Here is a 25238-nt window from a genome sequence, read left to right on the forward strand (position 1 = left end):
CCATCTCCTGGCACCATGTGACAACCCTGCCCTGAGGACAGCCATACTTCCAGGCTCCCTTGCCTCCTCCCAGCCTCCTCAGCACTGTCTGCAGCCTCCAGTGGCTTGATCCTAGGAGCCCAGATGTTGCTGGTAGGAAGGACTGGCCAGTGGCTGCTTGTGGCTCTCTGGAAGCCAGGCCCAGGGTAGGAGTGTTGATTGTTTGCACTCTGTTTTGAGGTTAAGACCCTGATCATTGGTGCACAGACTGAAGAAAGGGAGAATAAGCCCCTGGGAATCAGGAGTCCCCAACCTCATCTATGACCTGTCTACCCAGCCTTTTTCTTGTTTTTTGAGGTAGGGTCTCACATTAGCCCAGGCTCACCTGAAATTCACTGTGTAGTCTTAGCTTGGTCTTAAACTCACGGTGATCCTCCTACCTCTGTCTCCCAAGTGCTGGGATTAAAGGCGTGCACCACCACACCCAGTGCCCCCAGCCTTCTTTTAAATGAAAAGGAAAAATAATCTTAGGTTCCAAAATACTTTGTTCTTCCTCTGCCCCATTGATAAAGAGTAGAAAAAACCACAGGCTAGAATTATAGGGCTCCCAAACCAGCTCTTCTGACATGTCCCATGGCAGCTCCTAAGAGGGTCAACTTGCCAGGACTTACCCTCTACCTCATCATGAAGGAAGGTTGTTTCTGTCCTTGTTGCTGAGAGCGGTGAGAAGGTATGAAGTGAATGTGCTGTCAGGCTAAAGCTAAGTGGAAATTCAGAAGTTCTTAAAGTCTTGAATGTCAGAGTAAACAAGCCACACACGGTAAGGGTGGGAGGCATGGTATGAGGGACCCACAGTGGCGAGTTTTAACAGCACGTTCTTGGCCTGGGAGTGGAGCTCCGTGGTAAAGTGCATGCCTATCACAGGCAAGGCCTGCGCTCAGCTCCAGCACTTTTTTTTTTTTTTTTTTTTTTTTTTTGAGGTAGGGTTTCACTCTAGCCCAGGCTGACCTGGAATTCACTGTGTAGTCTCAGGTTGGCCTTGAGCTCACAATGATCCTTCTACCTACTCCAGCACAATTTTTTAAAAAAACACAGCTTTTTGTTCTTGGCTATGGTCATAAGTTTTATGCTGTGGTCAGCAGATCTACTTTCCGAATGCCATTCAGGCTATGTTTATATGGCTCTGCACCCCACAAGCACCTGCTAGCTCAGAGTACAAAGGCCCAGATCTGCAGATGTGACATTAATAATATTCAAAACAATTTTTGGAGACATGTCGCTGTGTAGTTCAGCTGACCTGAAACTCAAAATTCTCCTGCCTCAGCCTTCCAGTTACTTACATGTGTGTGCCACATGTGCAAACTCGCTTATGATACTTTACAGGGTATGCAAGTCAACACAAAAGATAGTATTCCTTTAGGAGAGCCTATTCTTGCATAGTGTGGTCTATTTTATTTATTTATTTATTGTGGGCTATTTTAAAATAAAGGAAAACATTTCCATCCTTCCTGGTCTGAAGGCCTTTGGGATAGTTAAAAATATCCATTGAGGGCTGGAGAGGTGGCTCAGTGGTTAAGGCGCTTGCCTGAAAAGCCTAATGACCAGGTTCAATTTCCCAGTACTCAAAGAAACCCAGATGCACAAAGACTCATGCATCTGGAGTTCATCTGCAGCCAGTAGAGGCTCTAGCACATTAAAAAAAAGAGAGAAAGAAAGGGGAAAAAAATATCCTTTGAGGAAGGAATTGTCATTGGCACTTAGAAAAACCATCTTAAGCCTGGCATGGTGACTCATACCTGCAATCTTAGCACTTGGGAGCCTGAATCAGGCAGAAGGATCATCATGAATTCAAGGATAGCCTGGGCTGTAGTGAGACCTTGTCTAACACCCCCCTACACACATACCAAAGAAGAAAAAAGTAAATAAATACATCATTGCTCTTGGTGGAGGAATGTTCCTGCTTGTCCATCTGTAATCAGCAAAATGGTTCTGGTGTTGCCTGCCTTCAGTTTGTCAGGAATCAAGTCATTCATATATGGTCAGTAATAAAGTTAAGTGGGAGCTGGAGAGATGGCTCAGTAGTGAAAGATACTTGCTTGCAAAGCCTGATGGCCCAAGATTGATTGCCCTGTGCCCATATAAAGCCAGATACACAAAGTGGTGCATGTGTCTGGAGTTTACTTGCAGTAGCAAGAGGCTCTAGTGTGTCCATATTCACTCTCACTTTCTCAAATAAATATTTAAAAAAGAAAGAAAGAAAGAAAGAAAATCAAATAGTGCAGTAATAAGCTGTCTGGCTTGGCTGAGGAGCTGGTTTTAGAGTGAAGATTAACCTCCATGTCACTTCATGGGCCTGTGGCAAGGGCCACGTCTTGGAGGGACCTCAGTGTGCTTCTGCTTTGCCTCACCCTCCTCCCTGCATTCGCTAGATCACCAAGCTGAAGCAACAGCTGCAGAGGACCAAGCTCAGCCGCCCAGGGAAGGAGAAGGAGCGAGGCTCCCCGGTTCAAGGGGATCATGCTGTGCGGGGAGCAGTGAGGGTACGTTATCTTCTCTGGCTCATGGAGCACTCCTCAGTCTGGCAGCACTGAGCCACACCGCATACTTTGTGACCCTGTGGTGGCCAGGCGAAGCTTAAGGACACTGGAAAGGCTTCTTGTCCTCAGTGTGTTTCTCCACCACGCCCATCCGTCCCTGTGCAATTGAGGCAGTGACTCTGCAAGCGCACTGCAGTCCTCAAAGCTCTAGCTTTTGGGGAAAGTCACACTGAATGGACCTGTTGCAATCTGCAGTCACCCCTCATTCATCCTTTACTCACTTGGTCCTGCCGTGTGGACATGACCGTCACCCCCTGGTCAGAGATGATAAAAAATGATGGTGCTTGATTGAGGTTCATGTGATTGCTTCATTTGCCTCTCCTCAGGCACTCCCTCCCAGCTTCCCCTCAGGGTCCCCTGTCCTGCGGCTCAGCCCCTGCCTGCATCGGAGCCTGGAAGGACTCAACCAGGAGCTGGAGGAGGTGTTTGTGAAGGAGCAGGGTGAAGAGGAGTTGCTGAGGGTGAGTGGTGGCTGTGCTCCGAGAGCACTAACGGGCACCAGACTGTGCCTGCATGAGGGGAGCTGGGGGCGCTTGGGCTGCAGCTCTGCAAGCACCAGCAAAGACACCTGTACACATGGAGTTCATTCTTCTCAAACGGATTTAAATACAGAGGGAGTAGAGGTAGGTGGGTGTCGCTGGGGAAGGCTTTGTAGTAGAGAGTGGAAAGAATGAGTGGGGAGGAACAGAGAGGAGGGTCCCCAGCTGGGAGGAAACCAGCGTCCTGCTGGTGTCTGAGCATTCAGCGCCGTCACCCACCTATACCTCAGCTCCTGCTACCCCACTTTCAGGTCACCACTTCCCTCTAGCTGCCTCTGCATGATGTGCATCCACCTCTCAAGCCCAGGCACCCTGTACGATCTTCTCTCTGCCCTACTCCCAGGCAGAACTATGTGCTACGTTTTCTGCAGCCTCGGGCATAATCTTATCTTGACACGGTGCTATTGGGGAACGTCAGTTGGACAGTATGAATATAATTGTAACCAGCAGTCCTCAGCTTATGTTTTACCTACTGGCCAGTTTTTAAAAATTGGACATATGTAGCAGTTCATATGTACATGCACACAATTTAGTGCACTGGGGTCCAAGTACCACTGAATGTTTAAAAATGAGGAGGGCTAGAGAGATGGCTTAGCAGTGAAGCGTTTGCCTGTGAAGCCTAAGGACCCCGGTTAAAGGCTCGATTCCCCAGAACCCATGTCAGCCAGATGCACAAGGGGTCGCACGTGTCTGGAGTTCGTTTGCAGTGGCTAGAGGCTCTGGCGCGCCCTTTCTTTCTCTCTCTCGCTTTTTGCCTCTTTCTGTCTGTCTGTCACTTTCAGATAAATAATTAAAAATTTTTAAAAAAATGAGGCGGCGGAGGTAGGAGGATCACTGTGAGTTCAAGGCTAGCTTGGGACTACAGAATGAATTCCAGGACAGCCTGGGTTAGGGTAAGGCCCTACCTTGAAAACAACAACAAAAAGCCAGGCATGATGGTGCACACCTTTAATGCTAGCACTTGAGAGACAGAGATAGGAGTATTGCTGTAAGTCTGAGGCCATCCTTGGACTACAGAGTGAATTCCAGGTCAGCCTGGTCTAGAGTGAGACCCTACCTTGAATAAAAACAGAAAGAAAGAAAGAGAGAGAGGGTGGGAGGGAGGGAGGGAAGAAGGAAGGAAGGAAGGAAGGAAGAAAGAAAGAAAGGGCTGGAGAGATGGCTTAGCAGTTAAGGCGCTTGCCTGCAAAGCCAGAGGACCTCAGTTCGATTCTCCAGGATCCACGTCAGCCAGATGCACAAGGTGCCACATGCATTTGGAGTTCATTTATAGTGAGTGGCTGGAAGCCCTGGCATGCCCATTCTCTCTCTCCCTCTTTCCCTCTCTCAAAATAAATAAATAATTAAAAATAAAATATTTTAGAAAAAGAAAGGGCTAGAGAGATGGCTTAGTGGCTAAAAGCACTTGCCTGCAAAGCCAAAGGATACAGGTTTGATTCCCCAGGACCCACATAAAGCCAAATGCCCAAGGTGGTGCATGCATCTGGAGTGCTTTTGCAGTGGCTGGAGGCCCTGGAGTGCCAATTCTCTTTCTCTCTATCTGCCTCCCTTTCTCTTTCTCAAATAAATACACATACATACACATTTTGGTTGTTCGAAGTAGGGTCTCACTATAACCCAGGCTGACTTGGAATTTACTCAAGTAATCTCAGACTGGCCTTGAACTCACTGTGTTTCTCCTACTTCTGCCTCCCAAGTGCTGGAATTAAAGGTGTCCGTCACCACGCCCAGCAAATAAAGTATTTTTTAAAAAAAGAAGAAAGGAAAAATGAGATGACAGGTCTTTAATCTGTGATAACCATCTGGATGCTTGTCTTGTGGTGGCTTATAGCATATGTTGGTGTCCTGGTACCTTGTCCTTAATGTCTTCCCAGCCTCCAGCACATGGGGTCTCTGCCCTCATGAGGTTTATACTCTGGTGGGGTGACACACTGACCATATCCCACAAATGAGTATGATACTGTGCTGGGCTGACAGTGCCATGAGGGAACAAAGTACTGTGGGCGAAATAGCTCAAGGAAGCAATGTTCAGCTATTGTGTGTTAGGAGTTGAGGCTGAGCTTCTAGAAGAGCCCAAGGAGTACCCTGAAGGTCATTGCAGTGCTGCAATTTTGACAAGGTCCAGGATTTAATGTCTTTCCTCTTTCCTCCTCAGATCCTTGAGGTCCCTGATGGGCACCGTGCCCCAGCTCCTCCACAGAATGGCAGCTGTGACCATCCCCTCCTCCTCCTGGAACCAAGCAACCTTGCCAGCTCTCCCTCCATGCCGTTGGCATCCCCCCAGCCTTCTGGCCAGGCCAGCCTTGAGGAGCACCAGGGTGCCATTGAGGAGTTGGCACCTATCCCCAGTGACAAAGGTAAGTTGCGGAGCCAAGGCAGCAGAGATGGCCCAGGGCTGTGGGAGAGGCTCCACTCCCTTTGCCGCTGAGCAGTTCCAGGCCTGGCGTTCCTGTGAACCAACACGACCGTCTTTGTGATTCATCGATGTCTTGTACACCATCCCAATAACGATAATGGTCCTTTGCACCCCATTCTGACCTGTAGTTTATGTTAACTGTCTCTGCACCTATCTTTCTGTGTAATCATCACTGAGAACTTCAAGGCAATTATAAATGGTCTTGTGGCCAGGGTCCTTCAGTTTGACCCAGACTGACACCTAAACTTTCTGACTCCAAATCCCTAGTTTCTCCCGTGCCCTGGCTGTTCACCAAGGAGTGAGACAGGACTCCTGCCTCCTACTAACGCTCCCTATGTTAGAAAGCACTGTTGCTCACACCGTCTGATTTGATGCTCACAGCAACCCCATGAGGTAGGCTGAAGGGCATGATCTAACAATACACATAGGTAAACAAACAAGCACAGAGTGAGGAGGAATAAATGTGAGAAATGCAGATAAAGTCAATATTTGCAACCTAGGCAAAGCACATTCACAGGTTGGAAAGTGAGAGGAATTTTATCCTCCAAGTGGGGTTGAGTCAAGGTTGCTCCTTGGAGTGGAGTACTCCTTTCAAGGAGTGACAGCTTTTCTAGACTGTGGACAGGATAACACTGTAAAGTACCGGCAGCCAGGGTCTGTCAGGAGAAGCTAGAAGGATGGCAGGTAGGTTCCTTTAAGTGTGGGGTCTAGAGATCCTCGCCCCAACTTGCCTCACGAGAATACAGGATTCTGTGAGACTTTTTCACATCAATTCAGTTTTTTATTTTTATTGCTTTTATTTTTGTGGTGGTGCTTGGGATTGGAAATAGGGCCTCATGTGTGCTTAGCACATACCCTCTGACTGAGCTCACCTCGAGCCCTGAACCGTGTAGAGTACAAAGCAAACCAGCTGACGGGCAAAGCCCCCTTGCCCCTTCGCCCCTTCGCCCCTAACCCCGAGCTGTGGAAGGCAGAGAGGCTCTCCTTGTCTCTGCTGACGGCCTTGCTCTTTTCGCAGCTTCCTCTCCAGGCCACCCTGCCTTCCTAGAAGATGGCAGCCCCTCTCCAGTCCTTGCCTTTGCTGCCTCCCCTCGGCCTAATCACAGCTATGTCTTCAAGCGTGAGCCCCCAGAAGGCTGTGAGAGAGTGCGTGTGTTTGAAGAGGCCACGTGAGTACAGCCCCGTGAGCAGAGTGGGAAGAGGAGGGCAGCGTGGAGGCGAGCCTGGCATCCCACCTGACGGGCCCTTCTTTGCTTGTGTGTGCTCTCTGCTGTATAGAGGTGGTGTCAGCATCAGATGATCAGCCCTGCAGTTTTTCCATGATCAAACTTGTTGACATTACCTACTCTGAGCACTTAAATCTTTGCTTATCATTATCTCCATAGAAACCCGCTCTCTGCCCACATGCCAGCCACAAGCGCAGCAGGAGCTGGAAGGGAAAGATATCTGAAACCTAAGCCCTTTGTTTCTTCTATTTTTTTCCATCCCTGGGGAAGGTGTGAGGATTTGTAAACCATAATCAGAGAGAACGAAGAGAGAGGGAGGGAGAGAGAGGTGGGGAGGGAGGTAAGAAACGAGGGAGAAAGAAAGGAGAGAGAGCAGAGGGAGTGCACGCTCGCAGTAGGTTCCTTACCCCCGGGTGTAAGTGTGATGCAAGTATTGGGAACTGCCAGACAGAAATCTCCACTCCTTGCCGGAAGAGACAATGGAATATTCCCAAATCGTATTGGATAGTTTCAGAAACCATCTGCTGATCTCTTTACAGTTCTCCCACATTAGAAGAGGGTTGAGGCCTTTCCAAATGCCACACTATCCCCACCCCCCCCCACCCCGCCATCACCCTTAGCAGGTCCCAGGAGAGCATACTCCATTTTCTTCTACCACTTCACATTTGTTGGGGCAGATTCACACTGGAAGTTGTGGTTTCAAAGGCAGCCAGGAAGTTTAGTCATGGTGTGGGAGGGAAGATTTGGCTGGGACTGTGTTTCGGGCATTGAGGGCACCATTTGTATCTCAAGTGAGGGAGAGGGCAAACCTTGGGTGGGGGGGTTGCATAGCTGGCCCTCTGGGGTGTTGTGGAATGAAGAGGCCAGCTCTCAGAGCTTATGCCGGCGGGTCGTTACCATTTTCCCTCTCTCCAAGTTAAGAATGCAGCTAGAAATGAGGCTGTTGCCATCCAGATTCTTTCACAGATTCAAGACAGAGGATCTGTAATCATCTAGCTTCCTGCTCTGCATTAACCCTTTCAGGGAGCCGGCAGCTCGTCACCTATTTCCTAATACACCTGGGGCTGAAGTGCTGTAGACCTTGGGCTTCTTCATCTTCCCAGCTTTCATTCAGAGCAGTTCTTGTATATAGCATACAGTAGTTCTGTTTTGTTTTTAAGATACTAGGGGATTAGAGAGGTGGCTGAGCAGTTAGGGTGCTTGCTACAAAGCCTAAGGACCCAGGTACAAGTCCCCAGAACCCATGTAAGCCATGTAAGCCAGATGCACAAGGTGGCACCATGCCCACCTTCCTTTTTTTGGGGGGGGGGGAGGGTTTGAGGTAGGGTCTCACTCTAGCTCAGGCTGACCCGGAATTCACTATGTAGTCTCAGGGTGGCCTCTAGCTCATACTCATTCTCCTACCTCTGCCTCCCGAGTACTGGAATTGAAGGTGTGTGCCACCATGCCCAACATCCTTTCTTTTCTGAACACCAGAAAAGTTCCGTCATGCTGAGCTTCTTCATTGTATTTCTGGTTTTGTCATTTCTGCTGCTTCCTCATATTCAGCATCATCTACAGATAGAAACATGTCTCAAAGGTATCTTCAGGCTGGAGAGATGGCTTAGCAGTTAAGGCACATGCCTGTGAAGCCAAAAAACCCAGTTTTGATTCTCCAGGTCCCACAGAAGCCAGATGCACATGGTGGCACATGTGTCTGGAGTTCATTTACAGTAGTTAGAGGCCCTGGAGCATCTATTCTTTCTCTCTCTTTCCCTCTCTCTGTCTCTAATACATAAAAATAATTTTTTTTAAAAAAGGCATCTTCATAGCTGGGCATGATGGTGCACACCTTTAATCCCAGTACTCAGGAGGCAGAAGTAGGAGGATCACTGTGAGTTCCAGGCCAGCCTGGGTGAGGCCCAGGTCAGCCTGGGCTAGAGTGAGACCTTACCTCAAAGAAAACAAAACAAGTGTCTTCATATTCTTCAGAAAAGACACAGCTGTCCCCTTTCAGAATCAGCCTCTCTGTCAAATCCCAAATCATGCATATATTTTCACATCTTGAGAGAAAGTCTGAATTAATGATTCTTTTATTTTAAAAATATTTATTTGACAAAGAAAGAGAGAGAGAGACAGAGAGAGAGAGAGAGAGAGAGAGAGAGAGAGAGAGAGAGAGAGAGAGAATGGCCGTGCCAGGGCATCCAGCCACAACAAACGAACTCCAGATGCGTGTGCCCCCTTGTGCATCTGGCTAATGTGGGTCCTGGGGAATTGAACCTGGATCCTTTGGCTTTACAAGCACATGCCTAAACCGCTAAGCCATCCCTCCAGCCCAATTAATGATTCTTTAAAAAAAATTTATTATTTGAGAGCGACAGAGAGAGAGAGAGAGAGAGAGAGAGTGGGGGGGGGGCGGTTGCCAGGGCCTCTTGCCACTGGAAACAAACTCCAGACGTGTGCGCCCCCTTGTGCATCTGGCTAACGTAGGTCCTGGGGAATTGAGCCTCGAACCAGGGTCCTTAGGCTTCACAGGCAAGTGCTTAACCACTAAGCCATCTCTCCAGCCCCCAATTAATGATTCTTGACACTGCCATCAAAACAAGCTGCTCAACCTCTTTTACCTTCTCTTCCTCATCCTCCCTGGCTGCCAGTATGGCCCATGCTTCCTTGATTCGTCACTGGTAATACACATTCAGGGGTGCCATCTTGGCCCCATTCTTCTTGTTCATTATAAACCCCTTACCCAGGTTCTCCCTGTCCTAACTTCATTCCATCCTGACATTTTGCCCAAATGATCAAAAGACCTAGGATGAGACAGATACAGCCAAGACCACGTGGTAAGGTAGAACCTAGATCTGCTGAGAAGCCATAACTACCTTACCTCTCTCTGTCCTTTCCTCATGGTAAAAATGTTGACAGTCCTACCTTTCAAATGTACTCTAGAATTAGATTTAGGCCTGTAGATTTCTACCTGCATCCAGAGAGACATCTGGCCATGTCAGGAGACTTTTCTATTTTGGCCATATTGAGGAATGGAACCTCATGCTCTGAGTGCTTTACTACCTAGCTACATTCCCCAGCCCAGGAAACTCTTGTAGCTGACATAACTGGGGAGAAGAGGACCTGGTACTATTGGCACCTGGTGTCCTGTGAGCCACAAGTCAGCACTTCACCACCACGACCCTGCCTACAGCAGAGAACTGTTCAGCACAAATGTCCATGTGGCTAAGGCTGAGGTCCGTGCTTTAGGCTCTGGAATCTCAGAAGTCACAGTGCCTGGATCTGTGCTTTCAGGCAAGTGGTGGGCCCTAAAATTCTTGGTGGGCTCTGACATGAAGACCCCTTGCTCTCAGAAAATGAAAGTGCTCTCTAGAGGGGATCCAAACTGTGGTTATCAGTCAGGCTTGCATAGCTCTTAAGCATTCTGGAAGCACATTGTTGGGATATTAGCCCTCCAGTTTATCCCTGTGCAAAAACAATGGGCTGGTAATGGTGACACATGCTTTTAATCCCAGCACTCTGGAGGCAGAGGTAGGAGGATCACCTTGAATTCAAGTCCAGCCTGGGCTACATTACCTAGAGAGTTTTTCCATGTCACCCTGAGTTAGAGTGAGACTCTGCCTCAAATAAAATAATAAATAAATAAATAAAAACAATCTGGCTGTGGTGGCACGTGCCTTTAATCCCAGTGCTCAGGAAGCAGAGGTAGGAGGATCACAGTGAGTTCAAGGCTACCCTGAGACTACAGTGTGAATTCTAGGTTAGTCTGAGCTAGAGCAAAGCCCTAATTTGAAAAACCAAAATAAATAAATAAATAATAAATGGATGGGCTGGGGGTGTGGGTTAGTGGTGGAGTACTTGCTTAGGATGCAGACCCCAGCACTACAGAACCACAACAAACAGGTGAGGTGCCTCCAAACTGAACTTTCAGTGTGTGGCCAGGTTACTGTCCTTTGAGCAGGACCCCAGCTCCCTGGCTGCCCTGCTGTGGCAGTATCTTGCTATTCCTCTGTGTACATTTGTTTCTGTCTTTCTCTATCCTCCAGGTCCCCTGGTCCTGATCTGGCCTTCTTGACTTCCTGTCCAGATAAGAACAAAGTGCATTTCAACCCGACCGGCTCAGCCTTCTGCCCTGTCAGCTTGATGAAGCCCCTCTTCCCAGGCATGGGCTTCGTCTTCCGTAACTGCCCCTCCAGCCAGGGCTCTCCCCTCCCCCCTGCCAGTCCCAGGGCACTGCCTCGGAAGGATCCAGAGACTTCCAAGGCCTCTTCATTGCCATTTGAACCATGGCAGCGCTCCCCACCATCAGAAGAGTCTGTGCTTTTCCAGAGCTCCTTGGTGGTCTGAGGGGACCTTCCATCTTATTCACATACACTTTACCAGGGAGACCCAGTGCCTTGGTGGCAGGCTCCTCTTTAGCTCCCTGAGCTAGAGGATGGAGGAACCCTTCCCTCTCGGCCTTTGAGCACTTTCATTTATTGTGTCAAAGCCCCAAGTTCTCTGTGGTGGACACCAGCCCCTCCAAATGGGAGAGGACCTGTTCTGTCCACATGCAGCTGGGCAGTTCAGCCGTCCTTGCTGCTTCCCTCAGTTGGTGGGAAGATCTTGAGTCCCCCATCCCAGGGTATGAGTCTCAGTGACTTACAGAAGGCTCTTGTCATGGAACAAGCTGGCTGTGACAGAGAGAGGGGACACCACAGACTTCCTTCCCTCTCCACCTCCGGAGGCACAGAAGAGCAGACCAGAAGACAGATATCACAGTCCCTGCACCTCCCTCTGGAGGAGCTGACCAAAGTGGCCCTCAGGGCCAGGACACTTGACCAATTCAGCTGTTGGCAGGGGAGAACCACGGGTTTTCATCTCACTTTCACCCTGACTAAAGATTGTCTTAAGCCGCAGCCCAGCCCCAGGTGGGCAGTGGGGAGAGGGAGAGCTGGCATTCCTCCAGGTGGCACATGGTGGCTTCACACTCTTTCCTGCCCCAGGGGTTGGGCTGAATTAGAAAAATGCCTATTTTTCTTGTAACAATGTAGAAACTCTATTTTCTCCCAAAGACACTATTTTTGCAGCTGTTTGAAGTTTGTATATTTTCTGTACTGCAAAGCTTACACAAAATTGAAGAATGTTAATGTTCAAGTTTTCTTACCTTGTGTTATAGATTTTTTTTTTTTTTTTGCAAATCTTGGTGTTAATAGACCAAATAAAAAATATTCCCAGCAGCTTGAAGTTGTGTTACTATCTGGAGCAGATAGAGTAGGGTGGACATGGAAGTTTTTATATCTTTATATCACTTACCTCGTCTTCAAGACACCTAATGCTTTGGGTCTGGATGCTGTGTGGATGGGCCGTGCTGGGGTCTCTGCAAAGACACACTCACAGGAGCTCTGTGAAGTCTGTCCAGAATGGGAAGTGTGTCCTGCAAGTGGATATGGGGGTCCCTGGGGAGTGACTCATCCTAACATGAGTCTTTCCCTCCCCAGGGACAGTGGACTTCACAGAGAACACAAAGGTAACTGAGGGGAGACAGACAGTTGGACATTGTGGGTGTCCCTTGCACTGGGAATGAAGCCAGAGGATGGACTTTCCTGGGACAGATTTAGGGAAGCTTTAGCTCTCTTGTCTGCAAGTACCTCAGTGAGCTCCTACCGCGTAGTGTGCAGCCCTGGCGGAGCGGAAGACTGCCCTACTCCATCCATAGCCTCTCATCCACTGCTGCACTGCAAGAGCTCTTAGGTTCTCTGGGAAAGTAGGAATAACTGCCCCGACTTTCTGCACTAAACTAACAAAGCATTTCCACAAAAGACACATCCCCATTGTATTGGCTAGGAATTTCACTACCCAAGGGCAGTCATAATGGATGCAATTATATCTAATAAGACCTCAAGAACAGATTCCTAGGCCAGGCCATCCCACCACCATTCATCAGCATCAGGAGCCCCTGATCAAGTGCATTTCATGAAATATCATTGAAAATATGCCAACCACTGGATGAAGGATATATGGTACATCCTACTGTATGAATGAGGGAAGGTAAAAAAGATCGAATACTTCTCCCAAAAGGCACAGATACCAAGTTTGGGGGGGGGGTGTAGAATTACAGCCCTGATCATTCTGTTGTCTTGTGTTAGTTTTTTTTTTTTTTTTTTAATTTATTTGAGAGAGAGAATGGACACTCCAGGGCCCTCAGCAAATGAACCCCAGATGCATGTGCCACCTTGTGCATCTGGCTTACCTGGGTCCTGGGGAATTGAACCTAGGTTCTTTGGCTTTGCAGGCAAGTGCCTTACCCGCTAAGCCACTTCTCCAGTCCTTGTTGGTTATTTTAAAAAATATCTTTATTTACACATGTGTGTATGGTGTTTGGGTGCACTCAGGTATTTTGTCACTGCAAACGTACACCAGATGCTCACACCTTTTTTTGCATCTGCATTGACAGCGGCTGTTGTGGGAGTGAACCCAGGTCAGTACACTTTGTAAGCAAGTGCTTACAAGTAAGCAAGTGTTAACACTGAGCCATCTCCCCAGGCTCTTCAGTTGATTATTACATTCCCACTGATTTCAGATGAAGAAAGCAGGTTGAGTGAATTGTTTGAGGTCCCAACTCGTAAATAGGCAGAGCTGGGACTAGAACCAAGTCTATCACCCAGCTGCTAATTTGGTTTCCTGGAAATACCCATTATTCAGTATGGTAAGCCAAGGTATAAGAGCAAATAGTGGACCCTCTCCCCCTAGGCAGCAGCATTGGGACAGGGCCTATGTTCTCTTAGTCCTCCTATCTTCTGAAGGATGTCTGGCTTGCCCCTTTAAGCCTTAGTGAGTCAGGTCATTAGCGATGGGTGGGATGCTGCCCAGTGTTTCTTTCCTTTCTTAGACTGAGGCTGTGCCAGCCTGGCTGGAAGAGAGAAGCCCATAGCCCCCTGCAAATTGGGCTGGACTGAGGATGGCAGTGGCAAGACCTGAGGTCAATTTTGCCTTGACAATGCGTGCCAACAGGGGGAATACCAACACTTGGATAGGGAAGGAGCTGAGGATCTGCTCAATAATGACTGGGAAAGGAGGGGGAGGGTGCTGCTGACGGGATGGCTCCATGGGTGAATAGGAAGTCCCTGAAGAAAACCGACTTCCACAGCTTGTCAAAGGCAGAGGCAGAAAGATCTGGGTGGAGTTCAAGGCCATGCTGGGCTACTTTGCAAGTTTGAATTTGAGGCCAGCCTGGACATGGGACCCTGTATTTTCCCCCCCTCCCCCCAAAAAAAATCAGTTTAATAAACGCTATTTCCACTTCCAGGATGTGAGGGGGAAATCAGAGTTGCGAAAAACTCAAATCTTAAACTTGCACAGCGCACTTTACAGTTTATAAAACACTTTCACAGAACAGCTCATTTGCTCCTCAGAACATTCAAAGGGCGACAAACGTGGCTGTTACTAATTATCCCGAGTTTACAGAGTGACAAAACTCGGTAGGTTGTTTGGCATTTTGTGAAAGGAACTCTGCTAACAGCGCACCGCGCAGCTACCCGCCTTGGAAGCCAGAGGGGGGCCGAGCGCTCCAAAGCCAGGACTTGACCGCAGGGTTAGAGGAGACTGGAGTCACTGGCTCTGGGCTGCAGCTAGAGGGCGCTGAGACTCTGTTGCGATGTTTCTTGACGACCGCAAGACTTTTAATTTGCTCTGCCGGTCGCACCTCCTCTTTTCCCGCCCACCTACCTTAGCTTCGTACCGCGTAGCCAATTGGAGACCTCCACATCCTTATACGTCATCATCCCACGTCTAGACAGCTGCTAGGCCACCCCGTCGCGATGCGGGACTTAGTTGTCCACGGATTTGCCTGATCGCAAAAATCTCGAGGAGGAAACAGTAACCTCTATACCGCTGGTTTTCCTGGTTTCCAGAAATAGAGCCACGGTTTCAGGACTTGTCTTCTTTCCTCGAATGCATCTCGTGGCTTCGGAGGCGTTTCCTCTTGGCATCTCTGAGCTGGCAGTTCTAGAGGTGGCTGCTGGGCCCTATTAAGCGGCGGTCGCATGCAGCCTCTATGAGGCCCCTGTCGCCGGTCGGCGATGTCCGCCTGGAGCTTTCGCCTTCGCCGCCGCCGTTGCAGGCTGTGAGCGGGTCTCTGGTCGACTCGTCTGGGCGTCCCATGGCCTCTAGCAGATCCCTGGTGCCCGACCGGCTGCGTCTGCCTCTCTGCTTCTTGGGTGTCTTTGTCTGCTATTTCTACTATGGGATCCTGCAAGAAAAGATGTGAGCGGACCCCCGGGCGCGGGAGCAGAAACACCCCCTTATGCCCACCCTCCATGCAGCCCCGGCTGCGGCCCGGTTTTCCTGTCTCGTCCTTTGTCCCTTGTCCCAGCTTTCTCTTTTGTTCTCGCGCCTGACTCTGACATTTTCTTGCGCCCCGTTGCTTTTGCATCTTCGGCTGAGCCCGAATCTCCCAAACACCGTGGTTGGCGCCTGGATTTTTTGAGACTTAGTTTTTCTTTTAGCTGTTTTTAAGCTTGTCGCTTCCAAGAGCCTGGGACTTCTACCTCCAAACAGGTTTAGGTGACCTTAGAGCCAACTCTGTTTTGGAACTCCCTCCCTGGTGCTTTCTGACACCTGTTCTCTCGGCCTTGCCGTCTAGCCCAAATGCTGTCTTCTACTGCTGCCTGGGGGACTTCGTTTCACTACCTGATTTTCCACGTTTCAGTTAGCTCCATCCTTGATGGATGTAAGTTCCCTAGGCTGTGGGATCAACAGGCTGGAATGCCTACTTTCTAGATCCAGTCACGTCAGCTACCTAATAAATATGATCCTTATAAGGTCTCCCCCCACATCTAGAGAGGCACGATAATTCCAACAAATCTTGCGGTTATTATGGATATGATAAAGTGAAAGATACTAATTTCTTTCTTCACTCTCTCCTTCCTTTCATCTTAGAACAAGAGGAAAGTATGGGGAGGGAGCCAAACAGGAGACGTTCACCTTTGCCTTAACGTTGGTGTTCATCCAGTGTGTGATCAATGCTGTATTTGCCAAGATCTGTGAGTACCTAATAGAAGTTTATTGGGTACTCCCACTCCCATAACTTGGGCATTAATTAAACTTTAAGGTCATTTTTTCCCTGCTTCTACCTCCCACCCTTGAGTATTTACACAACCTCTCTGTGTTAACCTAATAACTGTGACATGAACTTAAAATACTATGTCTCCAAATTGAACCAATTTTCTGAGCCAGAAATCTATAGAGTGTAGGTCTTCTGTGTTTCAAATCCCCACCGAAAATACATTTTCCTTTATCCCTTTGGCTTTCCTTTGTGTTTCAACTTCAAACATGTTTTGAGCTCTCTTTGTTCCTTGAAGATTAGGAACAGAGCTAGGTCATCCTCTCTTAACTCAGTGAGTCCCCTACCTCCACCCTGCATGTGGTCTGGCTAGGCTTAGGGGGGAACAGAAAGCTGAACAGTTTTCAGAGATTTCCCAGTCTAAGAGGACAGAACTAGCTTATGCCTGTCTTACTTGACAGATGCATTTCACATGGCTTCAGCTTTTGCTTAGTAGGTCCATCCTAGCCCCACCAGGTTTCTCTTGTATGTTTTGTTTTGTTTTTGTTGTTGGTTTTTTGTTTTTTTTGTCTTCTCCCAGTGATCCAGTTTTTTGACACTGCCAGGGTGGATCGCACTCGGACCTGGCTCTATGCTGCCTGTTCCGTCTCATACGTGGGTGCCATGGTCTCCAGCAACTCAGCACTACAGTTTGTCAACTACCCAACTCAGGTGAAGTCTCAGGGCGGGATAAGGACTGGCTCAGAAATTGTTTGAGAGTGTATTTAAAGCCATGCGTGATGGCGCACACGTTTAGTCCCAGCACTTGGAAGGCTGAAATAAGAGGATTGCTGTGAGTTCGAGGCTACCCTAACTAAGACTACATCATAAATTCCAGGTCAGCCTGGGCTAGAGAAAAACCCTACCTCGAAAGTAAATAAATAAATAAAATAAAGGGCTGGAGAGATGGCTTAGCCATTAAGGCACTTGCCTGCAAAGCCAAAGGACCTCAGTTTGATTCCCCAGGACCCACATAAACCAGATGCATAAGGTGGTGCATGCATCTGGAGTTCATTTTCAGTGGTTGGAGGCCCTTCTCTCCCTCCCTGTGTCTTTCTCTCTCATCAATAAATAAATGAAAATAAAATATATTTTTTAAAGTGTATTTGAGAAACTCAGGGTATGTAGGGCCATTGATGGCGGTAGGGATAGGCTGGGCCGTGATAGGGCTGCTTTCTGAGGCTAAATTGCCCACTGCAGGCCAAACGCTTACTCTTTTTTTTTCCCCTCAATTTTTATTAACATTTTCCATGATTATAAAAAATATCCCATGGTAATACCCTCCCCCCCACTTTCCCTTTGAAATTCCATTCTCCATCATATCCCCTCCCCATCTCAATCATTCTCTCTTTTATTTTGATGTCATGGTCTTTTCCTCCTCTTATAATGGTCTTGTGTAGGTAGTGTCAGGCACTGCGAGGTCATGGATATCCAGGCCATTTTATATCTGGAGGGAGCACGTTGTAAGGAGTCCTACCTTTCCTTTGGCTCTTACATTCTTTCCGCCACCTCTTCCGCATTAGACCCTGAGCCTTGGGAGGTGTGATCGAGATGTTACTCAGTACTCCAGTCACTTCTTTCCAGCACTATGATACCTTCTGAGTCATCCCAAGGTCACTGCCATCTAAAAAGAGAAGATTCTCTACCCAAAGTGAGAGTAGCGTTAATATAAGAGTATAAATATTAAGAGAAGTGCTTACTGGGCAGTTTGATAAGCATACTATATACATTTTTTTAGATATCAGCAGATGTTACACCCCGCTTACTCTTCTTAGTGTGCCTAATATGATTCCTCGCATGTCGCACTGACGCTCAAAACTTATTTACTGACTTATGTTTCAGGTCCTTGGTAAATCCTGCAAGCCAATCCCAGGTAAGCAAAGTAGCTGGTTTTCATCTTCCACCCTTACTCTTCCTGGAGTAAGTGTTGTCTTCCTCTGCTGGAGCTCTGCATCCCTCTCGCTTTCACCATCCCGTCACAGGTCTCCAGGGATTCTCTTGCCATCTTGTCACTTCCTGTGGCGTTCATAGGCTGACCTCGTCTGCTTCATGCAGTCAGTCATTGTGGTGTCCTGTGTTTACATTGCCATCTTGTGTTCTGAATCCGATTTTGCTCTTTACTTTCTCTGTGTTGAGTCTCTCCTTTCCCCACTGTTCTCCACCTTGCTTTGTTCCTTCCTGTACCTTTGACCTTTGTTCTCGTATGCTGTACTCAAACCTATTGCTCAATCATCTTTATCTCTAGGCCAGCGTGGCATCCCTCCTCCCATCCTTCAGTCCTTTCTTGGTTTCTGGGAGGGTCTTGGAATCACAGATAACTATAGGTGCCTAAAGTTTCCACTGCTTCTCTTCTTCTGTAGTCATGCTCCTTGGGGTGACTCTCTTGAAGAAGAAGTACCCACTGGCTAAGTACCTGTGTGTGCTGCTGATTGTGGCTGGAGTGGCCCTTTTCATGTACAAACCCAAGAAAGCAGTCGGGATGGAAGAGCACACTGTTGGCTTTGGAGAGCTGCTTCTGGTAAGGCAGCTGTTTCCAGCAAATTCCACCAAGGACAATCCCACTGAAGCTAGTAGAAGGCTGGTTATGACTTGAGGGAGGATGTGGTGCCCCTTGCTCCACATTTCTAGTCTTTGCTATAGGGTCCCTGGCTCTGCTAAGGCATGGTGGGAAGTTTGAAATATTTAACCTGAGGAAGGACACTATGACTTTTGTCTGGATCCTAGTATGATCCCTGAGAGACTTGGGAGATGAAAAAGAATCAGTGTGTGTCTCCCTGGATTTTCAGGTAACATGAGCACCAGAGTTAAGAAACAGCAGGATCAATACATAAAATATTTTTAAAAGGGGGCTGGGGGCTGGAGAGATGGCTGAGCAGTTAAAGGTGCTTTTTGTAAAGCCTGGTGGCCTAGGTTCAGTTTCCCAGTACCCACGTAAAGCCAGATGCACAAAGTAACTCATGCGTCTGAAGTTCATTTGTAGTGGCAGGAGGCCCTATCATGCCCATGCCCATTCTCTCTGCCTGCCTTTCTCTCTCTCTCCTCACCCCCTCTCAAATAATAAATAAAATACTTTTTTTGGGGAAAAAAACAAGCTGGGCATGGTGGTGTACCCCCTTTAATCCCAGCACTTGGGAGGCAGAGGTAGGAGGATCACTGTGAGTTCGAAGTCAGCCTGAGACTACATAGTGAATTTCAGGTCACCCTGGGCCAGAGTGAGACCCTATCTCGAAAAAACAACACACAGCAGGAGTCATGGCTATGTATTAAACACTGTTCCAAGTGTTTAATCAATAGATTATTTTTACAACAATCTCCTAACATAGTTAGCATTATCTCCATTTTATAGATGAAACAGGCCAGAAGGCTTGTCACTTGCCCATCATCATGCTTTCCAGTGACAGGAAGTTCAGGAGTCCAGTCCAGGCAACCTGTCCACAGACCCCTGTTTTTGGAACACTGTTCTTACTCAGATCTAGGCAGCTGAGCTTCTGGGCCTGGATATCCTTCTCCAGCCTTTTAGGAAGAGTGTAGCTGATTCACCACAGCCGTGTCAGTCCCTTGTAGGCCAGCTTGCAGGCGTCACATTGGGAAGTGGTCAACTTCCAGCTCTGCTGGGATTACAGTCCTACCATGTGGTGTGGTTAGGCTGACAGTCAAGTGCCTGTGGGAGGGACAGCTAGTGGGGGATCTCTGTCACAAGGCAGCAGCCTTTTGAGGTACCTAAGAGGAGACTCTTGTGTCCTGGATTAGGGAGGGATCTGCTTCTTCACCTCATTGCAAACTGTCCCTTTTTCTTTCCCAGCTTTTGTCTCTGACCCTGGATGGACTGACAGGTGTTTCCCAGGACCACATGCGAGCTCATTACCAAACAGGCTCCAACCACATGATGCTGAACATCAACCTTTGGTCCACACTTCTGCTGGGAGCTGGTAAGGAGCAATTCCGTTGTTCTTTGCCTTGGTCACCAGAGGGCAGGCTACCTACCCTTACCCAGTTAAGCCTGGCTCAGCTGCCAGTCGCTAACTTTGCACAGGCCAAGGGCCTGAGATACTTCCAACATGCCCTTCTGCCCAAGCCTTGAGAGACCTTCCTGGAAAAAGCTGTGCTGGCAGGGTCTACTTACTAGTAGTTCTTACGAACATAATAGGAGTAGACCTGTGCCAGATGTCATGGGAAGACACACAGTAAAACTCGTGGGGATATCTGGGAACTGTTCCTTCTCATGAGGCAAATGAGACAGAGGGTAGTACTCACAGGAAGCCTAGGTTGGGCTGAAGAGCTTAAGCACAGATCCCTTTGCTTTGCAGTCAGTGTTTCCTGACTCCTTTTCAAATCTGGGCACTTGCAGAAAGGATTTTTATGCAGCACACCTGGGTTAATGTTAAAGACTGCTGTTGGCTAGAGGTGACCAATTCTGAGCTCACCTTGAGCTGGAGGCCTGTGGGTCACTGTCTCTCCACAACGTCCGAGGATCTCTGCTTTCAGTCAGTTTTTCTTGTTCTTTCTTGGTTTGGTTTTTTTTGTTTGTTTATTTTGAGATAGTGTCTCACTCTAGCCCAGGCTGACCTGGAATTCATTATGTAGTCTCAGGCTGGCCTTGAACTCACAACTACCCTGGCCTTGTGAATTAAAGGCGTGTGCTACCATGCCTGGCAGTGGGGTTTATGGGTTTTTTTTTTGTTTTTTTTTTTTAATTTTTTATTTATTTATTTGAGAGTGACAGACAGAGAGAGAAAGACAGATAGAGGGAGTGAGAGAGAATGGGCGCGCCAGGGCTTCCAGCCTCTGCAAACGAACTCCAGACGCGTGCGCCCCCTTGTGCATCTGGCTAACGTGGGACCTGGGGAACCGAGCCTCGAACCGTGGTCCTTAGGCTTCACAGGCAAGCGCTTAACCGCTAAGCCATCTCTCCAGCCCTGTTGTTTGTTTTTTGAGGTAGGGTTTCACTGTAGCTCAGGCTGACCTGGAATTTACTATGTAGTCTCAGGGCAGCCTTGAACTCATGGTGATTCTCTGACCTGTTCCTCCCAAATGCTGGGATTAAAGGCATACACCATCATGCCTGGCTAAGTCTAGTTTATATATGTATATACAAATTATGTACACATGTATATATTAAATATACTAAACTATATATGTGTGTGTATGTATGTATATATTTCTTTAAGAGAGAGAGAAATAGGGGGAGAGAGAATGGGCGCACCAGGGCCTTCAGCTGCTGTAAATGAACTCCAGATTTATGTGACCCTTGTGCAAATGGTTTACATAGGTCCTGGGGAATCAAACTTGGGTCCTTTGGCTTTGCAGGCAAGCGCCTTAACCACTAAGCCATCTCTCCAGCTCTAAGTCTAGCTTTTGTAACCAGGAAAAAATAAATGTGAGAAAGCTGCATGCTACGACAGTCTAAAACCATTTCATGTGCTGTTCCCCACCTAGCGTCCTTCCTGGTCCTGGAGCAGACCATGCAGGTGCGTGGTGTGCGCATCACAAGATGTGCCATTCCCCCCTTGACATTTCTTTTTAGGAATCCTATTCACTGGAGAGCTCTGGGAATTCTTGCGCTTTGCAGAAAGGTACCCCAACATCATCTATAATATCCTGCTCTTTGGCCTGACCAGTGCTCTGGGCCAGGTGAGTTCTTGCATGGGGACAACCTGCCTCCCTCCCGCGGCTGCTGGTGCTCTAGGCAAGCCTGGCCTGGCCAGAGGAGGGGTGGTAGGGTTAGCCCTTAGGTCTGCCCTCATACCTGTGGTAGATACCCAGATGTCTGCCTCATGCACCTTTCCCTCTCTCTTCAGAGCTTCATCTTCATGACAGTTGTGTATTTTGGCCCCCTGACCTGTTCCATCATCACCACCACGCGGAAATTCTTCACCATCTTGGCTTCTGTGATTCTTTTTGCCAACCCCATCAGCCACATGCAGTGGGTGGGCACTGTGCTGGTATTCCTGGGTAAGTTCTATCCAAAACATGTGCTTCTCTGGGCCTCAGAGGGCCATTGGTAGGATTTTCTAGTTATTTCCCTAAAATGTACATGTATATGAGATTTATTTAGTTACTTTAGAGGAAACTTAAGAGAAAAGGAAGCATTATTTCTAATGTAGCCTCCTACTGTGCATTCCCTCTTAATCATGTGACAGGGTCCCCAGGCCCTCCTCAGTCAGGTAGAATCTGATATTTACCCCCTACCAACCTATAGTGTTATGCATATGCTGAGAAGAGTAACCCAGAAATTTTGATTCTGATTTTTTACATCTTGCTATATTTGTTTGTTTGGTTTTTTTTGGGGGGGGTGGTGAGTAGGGTCTCACTCTGGCTCAGGCTGACCTGGAATTTACTATGTAGTCTCAGGTGGCCTTGAACTCATGGCGATCCTCCTACTAGTGGTGGTGCACACCTTTAATCCCAGCACTTAGGAGGCAGAGGTAGGAGGATCGTCATGAGTTCGAGGCTACCCTGAGACTACAGAGTGAATTCCAGATCAGCCTGGGCTAGAGTGAGACCCTACCTCGAAAAACAACAAAAAACAGTATGCGCCACCACGCCTGGCCATCTTGCTGTATTTAGATATATATGTATATATTGCCAATATCTTGGTGGCTTTCTTTTTTCACTCAGTGCTATTCTGTTGTATTAGAAAAAGTTTTTTTTTAATATTTTTTGTTCATTTTTTATTTATTTATTTGAGAGCAACAGACAGAGAGAGAAAGACAGATAGAGGGATAGAGAGAATGGGTGCGCCAGGGCTTCCAGCCACTGCAAACGAACTCCAGACGTGTGCGCCCCCTTGTGCATCTGGCTAACGTGGGACCTGGGGACCCGAGCCTCAAACCGGGGTCCATAGGCTTCACAGGCGAGCGCTTAACCGCTAAGCCATCTCTCCAGCCCTAGAAAAAGTTTTATAAAACTAGTTCAACCCCCAGTTCATATCTGAGTGTCCCCTCCAAAAAAAAACAAAACCCTAGCTTAAGTCCTCAATTTTGGAGAACAAAGACTGGTTTGCCCAAATTATTGATAGACTCCATGCCTCTCCCCTGTAAATTTAAGCACATTCTTTTATTTCTCATAGGTCTTGGTCTCGATGCCAAGTTTGGAAAAGGCACAAAGAAGACATCCCACTAGGAGGAAGAAGACTTCTCTACTTCAAGAACATTTAAGTTATTGTGTCTGTAATGTGTCTTGGGAAAATGGACTCAGTCGCAATAAGGGGCTGGGTTACAATCTTTTCTAAAGAAACAAAAGGGAAACAAGATGACAAAGTGCTTGGGTTGTAACAAGACAAGTGAATAGTCTCTGCTCTTGCACAGTCCAGCACAAATAAAGAGGAGAAAGACAAAGCGTGGTGCTCACGGCCCTGCTGCTGTTCCGGGCTGGGCTTGGTGGGTGTGTGGTAATTCCCGCGAGGCGCGCATGACTGGGAGGAGTGCTGGGAGGCGCTGTGGTGTGCCGGCAACCTAGTCCCACAGGCGAGCTCTCAAAGATGCTAGGACAGGTAGCTGGCAGGTAGAGCCAGAGGATGTAAAATCACTTCTGCAAGGCTCAGTGACAGAACTGTCAAAAAAAAAAAAAAAATCACTAAAGGTATGTTCTCAAGAAACACCTTGAAAATGAAATGAAATGAAGGAATCTGCTGGATTTTTTTTTCTTGTCCCCACTGCCACCCCTCAGGCAGAAGTTGACCATGAGCCTGTGCTGGAACCATGAACGTGAACACCTCTGGCAGGTCGGGAAGATGCTTTTCCTGACTCCTCCGTCCGCCACTCTCATTCCACCTGCTCCCCTCCAGGGGGCCTGGATTCTTCTCTCCCAGCCCCTTCAGCTGCTCATGCATTGCAGTCCTCTGCCATCCTGGCTATGCCAAGGCGTTGCCACGCTAGCTTCTGCCTTTTGAAAGAGATGCTGGCGGGAGGCACGGTGCGTGAGTTCTGGCATGGAGCCGCCGTCGGGTGCTCTGGGTGGTAATGGGGGGGAGGAGGGGCATGGAGCAGAGCCACCTGCCCACTGCTGCCTTCAGAGCTGGAAATCACAATCCTCCAAGGACCAAACTTTACACATGAAAGTGCATTTCCAGCAGCTGCAACTTTCCCTCCATCTGTTCCACAGCCCCCACCCCCTTGGCTCTCCAGATGGGAGCCTGGCCTCCTTCCTGAGCAGCGTCTTGCCACCCTCTGCCCAGCCTTTCAAGCCCTGCCCCACTTGGAGTCCTCTTGCTCCTTAGGGCCCTGTGTCACTACAGCCCTGCCCTGAAGACCCCCTCTCACCTGGAACTCTTCCCCCTCCAGAGAAGTTTTAAGTACATCTGACTGAATATCCTTCCTTTCTCCACTTTGTACTTTTTTCATCCTGGAGGTTTCATCGCAAGCCACGCTGGCAGTCCTTTGCCCTCTCCCACGGGTTGGGAAGGTCAGAACCGCAGCAAGCCCAGGCTCCTCCTTGTCACGTGTGTGTGTGTGTGTGTGTGTGTGTGTGTGTGTGTGTGTGTGCGCGCGCGCGCACATGGTACAGCTGAGTGCGTGTGCATTGGAGGCCAGATGACACCCTCAGGTGCTACCACTGGTACACCTTCCCTCCTTTTAGAAGCCGTCTCTCAATTGCCTGGAGCTAGTCAATCAGACTGGCTAGCCTGTGAGCTCCAGGAAGCCTCCTGTCTTCACCTCTCCACTGCTGGGATTACAGATGGGCACCACTGTATCCTGCGCAGCGTTCACACGAGTACTGGGGATTCTTCTGCTTGTAAGGAAAGCACTTTACTAACTGAGCTACTGCCCCAGCCCCTGAGCCCACTACTCTAACAAGACATTTGGTTCCTGGCCATCAGTCTTGCCTCTTCCACCTCTTCTCCCTGCCACTCTGATACGCCTATATAATACTGGTCACCAAGAACAGGACAAGTTTCAGCAGCTCAGCGTGGCTCTTAACCTGGTCCTAGAGAGGTGGCTCATAGGACCAGCCTGCTCTTCTAGTTGGGCTGAAAATCCAGTTCCTGGGTCTTCCCTCAGGCCCTGTCTGTCCATCTAGCACTTCCTTCTGGTGTCACTAGTGAGCATGCTGAACTTCAGTTAAGGACTGTACTCTCCCTCTAGGAGGCGCACGGTCTAACACAGCTAGGAAAACAACCACCTCTCAGAAGCAGGGAGGATGCAAAGGAAGGTGTCTGGGCAAGGTGAGGCTTGACTAGAGCTGTAGGAAGATGAAAGCAAAAGCAGATGAAGCTTTGGCTCCACTGCCAAGTGGGAAAAGGTTTCCAACTGCCTTGCAGCCCTCTCCTTAACCCTGTCTACTGCTTCCAGTCAGTTCCAGTAGGAGCACAGCACGACTCCGGCTTTCAAGTGAAATGGAGTTCTACTCAACTTGACGGAGGTCTGAAAATTGTTTTGTAAGCTGCCAGCCTATTCCACATGGCGTGCTTACGTCATC

The 25238-nt window shown here is 48.4% G+C and overlaps 2 protein-coding genes across 4 annotated transcripts in view; both read left to right on the forward strand.

Annotated features, from left to right (window-relative positions):
• Fam117a (family with sequence similarity 117 member A) overlaps window positions 1-11891 on the forward strand; it is a 55762-nt gene extending 43871 nt beyond the window's left edge. Inside the window, exons 4-8 of the mRNA XM_004655552.2 lie at window positions 2409-2519; window positions 2903-3037; window positions 5271-5472; window positions 6550-6700; window positions 10786-11891. Coding sequence (XP_004655609.1) covers window positions 2409-2519; window positions 2903-3037; window positions 5271-5472; window positions 6550-6700; window positions 10786-11086 — 900 coding nt within the window. The 3' untranslated portion in view covers window positions 11087-11891. The remainder of the gene's footprint in view (window positions 1-2408; window positions 2520-2902; window positions 3038-5270; window positions 5473-6549; window positions 6701-10785) is intronic.
• Window positions 11892-14754: 2863 nt separating this feature from the next.
• Slc35b1 (solute carrier family 35 member B1) lies at window positions 14755-23158 on the forward strand. Of its 3 annotated transcripts, none has more exons than XM_004655551.2 (9): window positions 14755-14983; window positions 15659-15762; window positions 16363-16493; window positions 17664-17694; window positions 18182-18339; window positions 19624-19750; window positions 21346-21452; window positions 21620-21773; window positions 22891-23158. In XM_004655551.2, the coding sequence occupies exons 1-9, from the start codon at window positions 14775-14777 to the stop codon at window positions 22941-22943; spliced, it is 1074 nt and encodes a 357-aa protein (XP_004655608.2). In that variant the 5' UTR covers window positions 14755-14774; the 3' UTR covers window positions 22944-23158. The 3 variants fall into 3 exon arrangements, with proteins under 3 accessions (XP_004655608.2, XP_045015577.1, XP_045015576.1); XM_045159642.1 differs by having other exon boundaries at window positions 14897-14983; window positions 16388-16493; XM_045159641.1 differs by lacking the exon at window positions 14755-14983 and having other exon boundaries at window positions 16352-16493.
• The last annotated feature ends 2080 nt before the right edge of the window (window positions 23159-25238 follow it).

Source organism: Jaculus jaculus, chromosome 9, assembly GCF_020740685.1.
Source record: "Jaculus jaculus isolate mJacJac1 chromosome 9, mJacJac1.mat.Y.cur, whole genome shotgun sequence".
NCBI lineage: Eukaryota > Metazoa > Chordata > Mammalia > Rodentia > Dipodidae > Jaculus > Jaculus jaculus.